Source organism: Alexandromys fortis, unplaced genomic scaffold, assembly GCF_014885135.2.
Source record: "Alexandromys fortis isolate MF-2015 unplaced genomic scaffold, M_Fortis_MF-2015_v1.1 scaffold_109, whole genome shotgun sequence".
Lineage (NCBI taxonomy): Eukaryota > Metazoa > Chordata > Mammalia > Rodentia > Cricetidae > Alexandromys > Alexandromys fortis.
Genome location: NW_026068005.1, coordinates 2,455,147 through 2,468,587, shown reverse-complemented (window position 1 = coordinate 2,468,587; position 13,441 = coordinate 2,455,147). Strand labels below are relative to the sequence as shown.

At 43.7% G+C, this 13,441-nt stretch overlaps 2 protein-coding genes across 4 annotated transcripts in view; one reads left to right on the top strand and one right to left on the bottom strand.

Moving 5' to 3' along the window:
* Gpr39 (G protein-coupled receptor 39) overlaps positions 1 to 4,735 on the top strand; it is a 189,242-nt gene extending 184,507 nt beyond the window's left edge. For both annotated transcript variants that reach the window (XM_050161465.1, XM_050161466.1), the window contains one exon: positions 4,226 to 4,735. In XM_050161465.1, coding sequence (XP_050017422.1) covers positions 4,226 to 4,719 — 494 coding nt within the window. In that variant the 3' untranslated portion in view covers positions 4,720 to 4,735. The remainder of the gene's footprint in view (positions 1 to 4,225) is intronic.
* Positions 4,736 to 5,155: 420 nt separating this feature from the next.
* Positions 5,156 to 13,441, bottom strand: part of Lypd1 (LY6/PLAUR domain containing 1) — a 44,608-nt gene continuing 36,322 nt past the window's right edge. For both annotated transcript variants that reach the window (XM_050161467.1, XM_050161468.1), the window contains one exon: positions 5,156 to 5,398. In XM_050161467.1, the coding sequence (XP_050017424.1) occupies positions 5,163 to 5,398 (236 nt within the window). In that variant the 3' untranslated portion in view covers positions 5,156 to 5,162. The remainder of the gene's footprint in view (positions 5,399 to 13,441) is intronic.

The window sequence follows — 13,441 nt, the reverse complement described above, 5'->3', positions numbered from 1 at the left end:
CCTAACCGTGTATCATGGAAAAGGATGAATATTTTTTTCAATGTAAAAGTGAACAATTAGCTGTCATTGTGAAATGACAAATTTTGCACAAAGGGGATGGTTGGCTTCCTGTTCTAGAAAGGCTAACTCAACTCTCACACTGCCTGTGGGTATGTCTCAGACTGCCATTGGTGTCCCCTCGTATACCCAGCACTCCATTTTCATAGAACAAAATCATCTTTCTAAACACAGAATGGCAAACATTTTTCTCACGTCTGGTTGAGGCGGGGGAAGGATATGCCAACAGCTCCACCAGGTAGTTGGCATGATTTGTGTGTTCCTGAGAGTCAGAGCTTGGGAAGAGACATGCAGAGCTTGGGAAGAGACATGCAGAGACATTTTTGCACTTTCAGAACAATGTAGATTTTGAATAATTTGTCCAGCACTTTTCCAGAAGGGTTTCTAGTGTGGGGCTGGCAAAAAGTCAGGGATACACATTCAGAAATCCAATTCGGATTCAGCAATGCTTGGTGGTGTCGCAAATGCAGGCTGTGGATGTGTCTGGGGACGGGGCACTTGGGGGAGTTAGCTTGGGGGAGGGGTGAGTGAAGAATTAAAACATCTCACCCACGATATTTTCACAATGATTACATATTTATTTCACTTGCATGAGAAATCGAGCTACACGTGTGTGGAGTTAGGCCGCATTGTAAAAATTGTCACCGATTGTTGTCATCGTTTTTATTTTTAGTGTGATTGCAAACATTTAAATGTATGGCTTGTTCTTTCCGTGGGTAGAGTGAGATCATATAGGGGCCACAGTTAATGACGACTTTCCTGCCTCTTTTTTTCTTCCATCTTCATGTCTCTTTGTGTGGTATGTGCATGTGCATGCATGCGTGTTTGCATACATATGTTGACACGTGTATGGGGCATATGTGTGTGCAAGTGACATCATTGTTGACGTCATGTTGTTGATCCTTGCTAATTAGCTCTTCCACCTTATTCACAGAGGTAAGGCCTCTCAGTCAAGCCCAGAGCTTACCAATCTGGCTAGTCTTACTAGCCATGTTGCCCTGGGAATCCCTAGTCTCCACATTCCACGGCTGGCATCACAGGTGGGCTTGTCATGCCACATGGGGACCAGAGACCTGAACTCTTGGGAGGCAGGTACTTTCACAGCTAAGTCATCCTTATAGCCATCTTGCCTGTGTTTCCTTACCAAACTGAAAACAGGAGAAATTGATAGTGCTGCATCTTGAGAGGAAAAGGGATTCTGCATCACAGGTTTGGGAGATGGGTAGGCCTCTCATTTGTTAAGTGAAGGTCCTCTCTGGGTTGTTAGAGACAGAAACCCATGTGGGGGGTAAGTGCCCAGCACAGAAACTGGAGTAGAGAAAGCTAATTTCCAACTCCTGGTTATGTGTCTAGGCCTGCTTGTGCGTACCAATTAGAACCCACCCATTTCTATTCACACCCTGTCTCTCTTCTTCCAGGTCTGAACTCACTGACCTGCCGACCTACTTCTACAGCCAGAAAGCCTAGCTTCCTTATGGGCTCCTTATCAGTGAGGAATTTGAGCTTTTCTCCCATTTGCTGCCACTCACTCAGATGCACCCACCTGCCATGTGCTATCTCATTTCAATTTCACAGCCAGGATGGCATCTTGGCTGAGACTACAAAGCAAGCTCCGGTCCCTTTTCTCCTACCTGGAGACTGGGTTTCCTCCCCCTGCTCTTCCTCTTTCTTCCCTTCTTCCATTCCTTCTTTTTTTGAAACTAAAATCTCTTTCTTTCAATGGGATGCTGGATGACTGGCGCTGAGCGAGTGCATGCAGGAAGCTAATGGAAGGATGTGTAAGCGGGTGATGAAGACAGCAGAAGGTGGTGCAATGCAAGAGGACATTCAGGACCTTCTTGTCCTCCCCCCACCTCTCCCCTTCTTCCCTAGACCTCTCCCCTCCACCCTAATGTCCCTCCCTTTCCTCTCCAACCTGCCTTCTCTCATCACATTTGTTGGTTGCCTCTCAAAGCTCTTCCATGTTCAGCCTGTGGTAGGTACAAGGAGCTTCTAGTCAGTCTTCCAGACTCTCAGAGAGCAGCCTCCCACAGGGTCGCACACCCTGCACAGAAAGCTGTGCACTTGATTGACATATTCTAACAAATACGTCCTCATACGATGGCTGGACTTGCTCTGCAAAAATCAGTAAGGGGGGGAGGGGGACGGGGACCGTGAAGCTTAGTGGAAACGTATCCATCCAGGCATCTGTTCTCCCTCATAATCAATACTGAGCCAGTCACTCAGAACTATCAAACTTCAGAGCAAGTCCGGTACTGGTGGCTGGCAGCCCCTTAAAGTCCTGGGTTCCTGTGCAGGTGTTTTTTTTTTTTTTAATTTTTTTTTTTTTTAATTCATAAAGTGTGTATTTTTGTTTTTATCCAGCAGTGGTAACAAGGTGATTTGGAATCAGCTCTGGACTTGAGATCGTATTTATTTATTTATTTAGCCTTTTCATCAGATCAATATGTTGCGCTGCCTGTTTTATTCTTAGATTTACTGACTGTTCTCCCAGAAACAAATTCAAAGCAGAGAAGCAAGCAGATTGGTTTTTATCTCAAAGCCCGGGCTGAGGCTCTACAGAAGGAATCCTTGGAAATTCACAAAGGAGCTGAGTTTCCCAGGCTCTCCCTGCTGACAGATGGCTTTGTTTGAAGCGTCTGTCTTTGGGAGAAGCTGAGTTATGTACCCTCAAGGGCTCCTCCCCCACCAGTCAAAGGATACTTGGGCTAACCCTGCATTCATGAACACACCTGCTTGCCCTGGGCCATTAACCAAAGAACTATGGACCTTCTATTCTGGGCAAGAAACTGTAGCTACCAATTGTTATTTCTCTGAATTTTCTAGGGAATTTGGGTCAGATTGCAAAGAACTACTTGTAAAATGCAAAATTAAAAAAAAATTGCATAGGACTCGAGGTGCTGAGGTGACCAGAAGGTGTCAGATCCCCCTGCAAATAGAGTGGTGGACCACTGTTCTCTGCCTGATGTGTGTATCGGAAACAGAACTTAGGTCTTAACTGTTGAACCATCTCTCCAGTCCCACCAAATTCTGCTTTAAGATAATTGCCCCTCTCCTGGGAACTTTTGTTCTGGGTGCTCAGCTTCTTGAGAAAAGAGAAAGCCCTAAAGATTCCCAGGCTTATTTTTCTTGTCCCCCCCTTCCCGCGCCCGGTGTAATCTCATCATCTTGTAGTTCCAGGTGGCTCTGAAATGAAAGCGTGGGGCATTCAAATGAGTGTCTGGAAGGGGGTGGGCTGGCTGGTACCTCCCTCTTCCGTAGGACCTGATCATTCCTAGCCGTCCACACTGCAGCTCAGTGCCACAAAGGCCGAGGGTCTGTACACAAAATGAGCTTCAGAGATTTGGGTGTTTGGGGATAATTTGTTTTCCCATGTGAAGGTAGAAGGGGCATTGCTTCTGAAAATGTTTTAAAATTAGCAGAGATGAAAGCATCATGGTTAGAGGTACATATACCTTTTGGGACATACATATATGTATCTTGTTTTACGATTTCAGTTTGTTAGCACTGTAGAGGTGGATGTGATTATGTAACTAGAATGCAAGAGTGGGTACATCCAGATGAGTGTCCAGATAGCCAGTGCCTCATGCACAAGGAGGGGACCTGAGTGGTACTTCTGTATAATAATCTGTCCCTGATTTTGCTTCTGCTGAACTTGGATCCTAAATCATTGTCTTAAAATATATTTGTTGAACCAAGGAGAAACAACTTCTATTTGACTTAAAAATGTCACTGGGTCTTCTTAGTCCTGTCATTGTTTACAAAACAAATACCATTTCATCTAATATGGCTATAGCTTATGGTCCTATCTAGAAACAAAAAGACAAAACCAGATTTATGGCCAACATGAGATATTTTCTGGATACACGCGCAACAATGAAAACATTTTGAAAATTAACGGGCACCCACAGGTATAAATACACTGTTGAAAACATTTAACGCTCTTTAACATAGCCAAGTCCCCTGAGCTTGAAGCAGCATTAAATTCTCCTTTGCCGGTAGCATAAAGAAGCCGTCAAGCACAGCAGTGAAAAATTGGTACCGTTTCCTGGCCAGTAAGCAACAGAACCAAGGGCTTGAATATTTTATGGGTTTTTATTTATTTATTTTTGTTCTCATGCTGTTTTTCTCCCCCATTTCGTTTTCTCTCCTGTTCTTGCCTGCCCAGGACTGATCGTGGTGACACTGGCTGTGTGTTGGATGCCAAATCAGGTTCGGCGGATCATGGCTGCAGCAAAACCCAAACATGACTGGACCAAGTCGTACTTCAAGGCATACATGATCCTTCTCCCCTTCTCCGACACGTTCTTCTACCTCAGCTCAGTCGTCAACCCTCTCCTGTACAATGTGTCCTCTCAGCAGTTCCGGAAGGTGTTTTGGCAGGTCCTCTGCTGCCGGCTGACTCTGCAGCACGCCAACCATGAGAAACGCCTGCGTGCCCACTTCAGCTCCACCAAGGACAGCACCCGCTCAGCCCGCAGCCCACTCATCTTCCTAGCCTCCCGGCGGAACTCTTCCTCCAGGAGAACGAACAAGGTGTTCCTGAGCACTTTTCAGACCGATGCCAGGCCTGGAGAAGCTAAGCCCCAGCTCTTGAGTCCTGAGTCATCACAGACAGCTGATTCAACCACGGAAAATGGTTTCCAGGAGCAGGGGGTATGAGCATCAAGTTCAGAAGCCTTGAGCAGAAACTGACTCTTCCCTCCCACAAAAGCAAAGTTACCTTCACGCAGTCCCCGAATAGACTGTGACTCCATTAGGGACAGAATGGAAGCTCCAGGCTTTGGGAAGGGCAGATGCATATCTCAATGACTTCTAAGGGCTGATTCTTCCAGGATGGCCTTGGCGGTGGTTACATGGACTGGGATGGGAAGAGCTGGGCTTTCTGAAAGCTCCATGCATTTTCTTCAACTACCCTCGGAAATCCAGACTGAATTGGTTCAGAGCTTACAAAGTATTTGTGCATGGCAATCTTTCATTACTTGAAGGGAACAAAGAGACCCTTTTGTCTACCCAGAATAGAAGGACACCCAGCAGAGACTCAGGGAGGTGAGAGAGTGCGTGCCTGACAGATGATGCAGCAGGGGTTGGCATCTCCTTTAGCTTCAGCAGTGCGCCAAGCAGAGGGCTAAGTTGAAGAGCAGGGCGGTGGTGAGAAGCCCTGGCCTCATGGCCGAGGCAGAACTGCCTCTTTTCTTGGGCCTCGGCCCATTGCAAAGAGGGGTGTTGCAGCAGCTGATACACACGGAGTTCAGTTTCCCAGGGGAGCAGAAGGACTGGTACCCAGCCGAGGCGATGAGACAGGCTGCTGACGATGCGCACGACTTCCGGTACATGATCCCTGCAACACAGGCCCGGAAAGGTGGGGTTAGCATGTGAGGCCTGCAGTCCAGTCATTACTGTGAGCCCAAATATGAGTGCATAGCTTTCCCTAACTCCTCCCACAGAAAGGGTTCTTGTTTCCTTAGCTAGGAGATGTCTCGGGCTACAAGAACTCCCAGATTCGCTGCAGCCTGTGAGTTCTTTTGGGCGATTGCATGGAGGTCACATGCAATCCCCACAGAACCTGTGGGGATTGTGACAGACACTGCTTCTGACAAATTGTTCTGACAGCTATTTTAGTTGCTATATCCACGAATAAAGAGCTATTAAAATCAAAGTCTCCTCCCTTCTGAGTGTGTGTGTGTGTGTGTGTGTGTGTGTGTGCACGCCCGATGTATTTGCATTTGTGCATGCAATACCCTCGGACTCTAGAAAAGAGCATTGGATTTCCCTGGAGCTGGAGTTGCAGGTGGTTGTGAGCTATGGAGGTGTTGGGAGCTAAATCCAAGACTTCTGTAAGAGCAGTGCATCTCTTAACCATCCTTCCTGCCCCTGCACACGTCTTTGCTATGTGGGTTCTGAGGATCAAACTCAGAGGTCCTCATCCTTGCATGGCAAGTGCTTTACTGACTGAGCCAGCTTTCCAATGACAAGGTGTATTTGTTAAATCAAGTCCTACATTATACTAGACAAAAGGGTACTTCTTTCCTTTGTTGTTCAAACCATCTGTCTCATACTAGGACCACATACCGCATATTTAGCTGTTATCTCTGTTATTACCTAGTAAGTGGCCATAGATAGATGGCTCCCAACCAAGAGCTCATTAAATCCCAGAATTCTCTAAATATAGAGAAAATCCCAAAGAGAGTCATCCTGGTCCATATTTTAGGGACCCCAATTTTAGGAGTACACTAAGTTTAAATAGCAGGTAGAGGCACTAACAGTGTACCTAGGATAGCCTCGTTCTCCAGGAAGCAGCTTGCCTTACAGGATAAGCCGACATCAAAGAGCTGGTTGTTGGCTACAGATATGGTGGGAACAGAAAGTTTTCTGAGGGGTTGGGAGGTGGCTCTGTGGGCAAAGCGCCAGCCATGCAATCACAAGGACCTGAGTTAAGGTTCCCCAGAACACATGTCAAAATCCAGGTGTGGTAACACAGGCCTATGATACCAGTACTGGGAGACAGAAAAGGAGGACCTCTGAAACTTACCGCCCAATTAGCCTAACCTAATCCAGGTTCAGAGAAAGCTCCTGACTCAAAGGTTAATATGGAGAAGTAGTTGAGGAAGACATTTGATACTACCTTCCTCTTCCCCACACATGTGCATACAACACACATATGTGCACACACGTACATGTGTACTCACCACACATACAAAGGAGCTTTCTGAAAATACCATAGAACTCATCTTGCTTGTTTGTTTTCGGTTTGTTTTTTTTTTTTTCGGGACAGGGGTTCTCTGTAACTTTTGGAGCATGTCCTGGAACTAGTTCTTGTTGACCAGGCTGGTCTCGAACTCACAGAGATCTGCCTGCCTCTGCCTCCTGAGTGCTGGGATTAAAGGTGTGGACCACCACCGCCCGGCTGCCTATGGAACTCATCTTAAGGAGTACAGGACAGGTGTCTTGTCCAATTAGACAGGAGCTGTCAAAGTAGGGCATCCCTGATAATCATGTGATTTCTTTTTAAAAGCTGAGGATTTACTACAGTTAAACAATCATAATAATAATGATAACAAGGCTAGGGATATATCACTGCTGATAGTAGCCTAGCAGCCATGATGCCCTGGGTCCCACCCCAGCACTGAATACATTGGTGCATACTTGTAACCCTAGCACTTGGGAGGTAGAGGCATGGGGACCTGGAGTTCAAGTCATCCTCAGCTATGTTGTGATTTAGATACCACCAGGAGCTACAGAAGACCTGGACATTGGGGGAGAATTGAAAGGGGGGAGAGGCAGGGAGGGGAACAGAGAAAAATGTAGAGCTAATAAAAATGAATTTAAAAAGACCCTGTCTCAAAGCAGTAACAATTTTAACAGCTAAATCATGAGCTTCCAGGATGCCAGACACTGTACAGATGGCTACTATGTGCCAGCTCATTTAGTTCTATTCCTAAAGTTAGGATATAGTGTGCCCTGGAAAGTCCTGTGTAGAAAAAGCTTTGTCCTCAGCACAGTGCTGCTGGGAAGTGGGGTTCAGGGGGGACGTCTCAGGTCACAGTATGGATGTTCTAAAAGGGAACAGTGGTGTTATAGTTTCTCTGTCTCTCTCCTCTCCTTGCTATGGAACGAGGGGCCCTACTTCTTCACATGCATCTACTTTAATATACTGCATCACCCTAGGTCTCTGACCGTGGATTGAGCTCCCAGCCCCTATGCCTGCACCCGACCCCCGTGTGTGTGTGTGTGTGTGTGTGTGTGTGTGTGTGTGTGTGTGTGTAATGTGGAGGTCAGAGATCAACCACAGATGTTGTTTTTCTGGAAACACCCATCTTTAAGAGAAGGTCTCTACACGGTCTGGAACTCTCCAATTATGCTGAACTTTAGGCCAGTGAGCCTAAAGGAGTCTACGCATGTAAACTGTGTATTCTGGGTATCAAATTCAGGCCTGTGTGCTTTGATAAAATGTGCACTTTGCTGGCTGAGAGATCTCCACAGTCCCTTCAAAACTAAACCAATACAAGCCTTTCTTCTTCCTACATGGATTATTTTAAGCATTTTGCTACAGTGATAAAAACCTGACTAGCCTGGTTGAAAGTACTAGGGGGACCCATGACTTTCCTAAAGTACAGATCCAGAGCCTGAGGACTAAGACTAGTAACTTGCCTAGGTCCCATCATCAGACTCTCTTCTGGCATCCACAATAGAGCATATTGTGGTGGCAATGTGGATGTCCTTCTGTGTATGTGCTGCTTTTACTGTTTAATGAATAAAGCTGCTTTGGCCTATAACATGGCAGAATATAGCCAGGCTGGAAGAGATAGAGGGAGAGAGTAGGCGGAGTCAAGGAGAAAGATACCATATAGCTGCCAAAAGAGAAAGATGTCATGTAGTTGCTGAAGGAGGCAGATACCATGTAGCTGCCCAAGAAGCAAGAGGTAACAAACCATGAGCCTTGTGGTAAAATATAAAATAATAAAAATGGGTTAGTTTAAGATATAAGAACTATCTAGAAATACACCTGAGCTATTGGCCCAACAATGTTATAATTAATATAGTTTCTCTGTGGTTATTAAGGTCTGGGTAGCCAGGAATAAGAGAGCAGCCTCCTTCTACAAATTGGTGCACCAATGTGGGGCAATCTACATCCACATAAAAACTGAGAGAGCTTGGGAAGGAAGTCTAGACACAGAACAATAGAGTTAAGTGTGGCTTCTTATAGCTGCATTTTTTTTTCAGATAGGCTCTGTTTGCTGATGGTAAGCAGAGGCATGGCTCCATTAACAGAAGGCTTTCTGACTCAGCATTAGCAGCAAAAAACAGCATGGCTTCTTTGAGAGATGGCTCCCTGGTTCATACTGGCAGCACTCTGGCTCTTCTGGAAGGTCCCACACTTAAATAGGGTCAGTGAGCAGCATGTTACAAATCGTTTAATGGCAACATAGACTCACTGTGTCTCTGGAGCTAAGGTGGCAAACATGGCTCACAAAGAGAACATGGCTCACAGAGTCAGTGAACATGCCTTCACCATGTTGGACTGGGCAGAGAAAATAGGCAAGGCCACTGAGTTGGTCCTACTATACTTGTTTAACATGTAAAAAAAAATGTTCCTGGTCAAAAATGATTACATATATGCAATAAAGGTAGATTCAGATAAAAGAGATCTCTAAATGGGTCACAGTGTTGGATAAATGTAGGGAGGATTGGGAGAGAGTAGAAAAAGAGTATAGACAATTATACAAAGAAATAGGTTTAAAAATAAAACAAAGTCTTTAAAAAACAGTAAAAGTAATATAAAAGAATACAGTCATAAATTAAAAGTGTAAAGAAAAATAAGTCATGTAAATATTACATATACACAGAGAGTCTGGATTATGTATATTATTGTGTTTTCTTTGAATTTTTTGACTGCAGAGAGACATTTGATTCCAGGGTCTGCTAAGTCAAACCAACATAAAGGTATCTTGACTTCAAAATTTGGGTATAAGGATATGTTGCTTTGGAAGAGGTTCTGCTTTTGTTTCCATAGAAGATGAGAACCTGTGAATTCCTTCCAGACTAATGTGGTTTAATGGAACAAGACCCTCCTGAAAGGTCTCTGTAAACCCTAAAAATACTTTGCCTAACAAACAGCAGGAAGCATTTTGGAGAAAACTATGCCCAAATTAACAAAATGATTATTTATAAGTATTTGCTTTCATTTAAATGGGGGATATAATATAGAAACGAATAGTTTACCTTGGTATAGATCTTGATTTATTGATACAAATTTAAGGTTGATTTTGTTACATCGTGTATATGTAGTTCTGCTCTTGTTTAAGGTATTGTGTATGTGGTCTTCTTTTAAAAATGTAAAGTATAATTTAAAAATACAGGTTAATAGATAATTATTTATAATAATCAAATTTGTAGTCATGTTATTTAGGTTTTCTAGATATTCAGAGATATATTTCAGTTAGTTAGACAATCCTCAACCTTCCAAAGACTTACAGAATATGGCATTTAAAATGTTTTAAAAACTTAGTCTTTTTCCAACAGTGAGATATGTCTGCTTCTGGCAGCACCAATTACTTCAAGAGGATGATGGGCATCAAAGAGGCTCCTTATTGAGTTTGCTAGCCATTTGTGCAAGAAACTGCTTTTGCCTGGTCTGCTTGATGGTATGCTATATGAACTGGACATGCAAGGTTGACAGAAAAATGACTGCTGAACTTGCTGAAAGAAGGTGAGACGGTCTTTTGGGGTTCCTGCTTCATGAAAGAATCTGACAGACATTCTGCAGGACACAGAAGAAAGTGACTGATGCTTAAAATATATTGCTTCATGGAAAAGTCTGCTGGATACTATGGGCCTGTAGGCTGAAGATGGATGCCCCAATGTTACAGAAGAACTCAGGTCAGAGAAATGTCTCTGTCAACTGTAGAGTTTTTGGAAGCTTCTTACAATATACTTCCTGTTTACTTAGGTAATATATCCTTCTAGGGTTTTTGGTCAAGTTGAAGACATAGTTATAGCTTTTCTTAGTTATGATAAAAGATAAATTAGATATAAACTTTAGACTCACAAAGATAGGATAGGTGATAGAGTATTTTCCTTAATTTGCCAAATGTAAATGGACTAAATATTGCAACTATAGTTCTTGCTTGGTAACTGTTTTGTATATGTAATTTCATTATGTTAAAGTTAAAACCTTTCTTTTTAATTAGACAGAAAAGGGGAGATGGTGTTGCTTTTATTCGTTAATGAATAAATCTGCTTGGCCTATAGCAGGGCAGAATATAGCCAGGCTAGAAGAGATGTAGGGAGAGAGTAAACAGAATCAAGGAGAAAGACGCCATGGAGCTGCCCAAGAAACAAGAGGTAACAAACCATGAGCCTCATGGTAAAATACAAAATAAAAAATAAATGGGTTGATTTAAGATATAAGAGCTAGCTAGAAATATGCCTCAGCTATTGGTCAAACAGTGTTGTAATTAATATAGTTTCTATGCAATTATTTGGGTCTGGGTGGCCAGGAATAAAGAACAGTCTCCAACTACATGGTGGCAAGTGTAGTTTGAGTGAGAAATGCCCCTCATACGTTCATGTATTTGAACACTTAGTCTCTAGATACTCACCCTATTTGTGAAAGTTTTAGAGGCTTCAGAAGGTGGAGGCTGGAGGAAGTAGATTGTTGGGGATCAGCCTTGGGGTTTGATAGTCTGATCCTACTTCTTGTCTGCACACTGCTTTCTGCCTGCAGGTGCAGTGTGACCCAGTGCAGTATGCTCTTGCTATGTCCATGTCTGCTCTCCCATGCTAAACTGTATCTTTCTTAGACTTAACCTGCAACCAGTCTAGTGTCCTTCCACAGCTATGCATGTGGCCCAGCACATTTCTGGATGACAGTGTCATGTCAATGTCACCTACACTCGTACATGTGAATGAAAATAACACCTTTGGTTGCTTTTTGTAAGGTGTCTATCTGGTTACAACAATGAACATAAATGATTCAGTAGCCAACTAAACATGGAGATGGAAGAGTTTGAAAGGGTGTGGTGACTTCAGACAATGAACTTTGGTGTGTGTGTATGTGACCATTTTTATATTAACAAATGATTTTGATTTGGGGTGGATAAGATAAATGAATGACATGGGACTCAGAAGCAACAGTCTCAAACCTGCATGCCACTTTTGGCAGTTAAGTGATAGAACGTACTTTATAAGTAGTCAGGGACCTTTACCCAGCAATTGCCTGCAGATGTCTGGGCAAGTGTGGTTTGGGTTTGCAACCCTCCTCCAGGAGAATTGCCAGTTTGGGCGTGTGGTGTAGAAGGAGTAAAGATTCAAGCTGCCTGAACTCTCAAAGGGAGGTAAAGAGGTACTTTCAGTTTTCTTTAAGACATGCAATTTTATGTTATTTTTTTCCTGTAACTGCATGCTTGTGAGGGTTGATTTTCTAGCACTGGTCAGCCATCCTGGAAGACAGCTGCTCTGGAAAGGCAAGGAGAGTGTGCGAATGCTCATATGTAGGGGACATTGTTTCAGTTTCCAGGGGTTATCTAAAAAGCTTCCACTTCCTCTGCCTGTTAGAATATATTATTAAGTTTTACATAATATACTCCTAATTTTATTTTATTTTATTTTATATTTTTTATTTATTCTTCTCCCATATTTTGCATCTTGACTTCAATTTTCCCTCCCTCCTGTCCACCCAGCCCTGCCCACCTCTCCTCTTTCCCAGATCCACTCTTCCTTCATTTCCCTTCAAGAAAAAGGAGGTCTCCCAGGGATGTCAACTAAACAGCAGAACAAGTCTCAATAAGACTAGCCATATACCTTCATATCAAAGCTGGATGAGGCAAACCAGTAGGAGAAGGGTCCCAAAAGTAGACAAGAGTGTCAGCCATCTCCCCTTCTCCCTATGTTAGGAATCCCACAAGAACACCAAGCTCTTCAGCCATAACAAACATGCAGTGGACCTAAGTCAGACCCACACAGGCTTCCTGATTGTTGCTTCAGTCTCTGTGATCCCCTAAGAGTCCTGGTTAGCCAATCCTGTGGGCCATGTTCTTGTACCAACTTTCATTTTGTAGTTCACCAATCCAGCTACTTAAAGGGGAAAGAGCTCATGATAGTTGAACTGGCAAATGATCTCTATGTGGTGTGTCCCCTTCCCCTCCACATAAAATGAAGTTGTGTCACTTGGGCTGACAATCCTCCCCCTAAGATCCATAGAGCATCTAACAAATACCTTGGCTCCAGGTGTTAGGAACCTACTTTAGAGTTGTTGGTCAAGGGAATCCATGAGGCTTCCAAAACAGAATACGCTATTACCATTGCCCTTGATTGTCTCCCAGAGGTTGAAGGTGAGTCCCTATTGTTGAAGATGCCATCTACTTAAAACACAGGACTCAGAAAAGTCTAGCCAGAGCTAGCCCCCTCCCTAATGTCTAGCTTTCATAGTAGAAGAAGGTGCTATGCCAACTCCTTAAGGAGAAAAGCAACCAAGTCCTATTCAGCTGTAAAGTCTATGAACCGCAACACTAGTGTGACAAGATGTTTCTAAGGTACACCAGTGGCACTCAGACCTTGGCAGTAACCAACAACTACCTTGGGCTAGTGAGGTCATGGATCGTAGAGGAAACCCAGTACCGTCCCTGCATTCTCAATACTTATCCTTATAATCACAGGTAAGTGTAGCTCTCAGCCCTCACAAAACAAGCTTCTCTTTGCAGCACACGGAGGTGATTTGGAAAACCACAACTGGTCAAAATATAGAGAACAATTGATCATGGGATGCTCGGCTTGAACAGAGGGTGTTTTTCTAAGACAGGGGTTAGAAAGTTCATAAGAGCTAGAGGACCAGAAAGTCTACTGTGAGATTATATCCCGAAGAAAAGACAGGGAATCTCCCTCT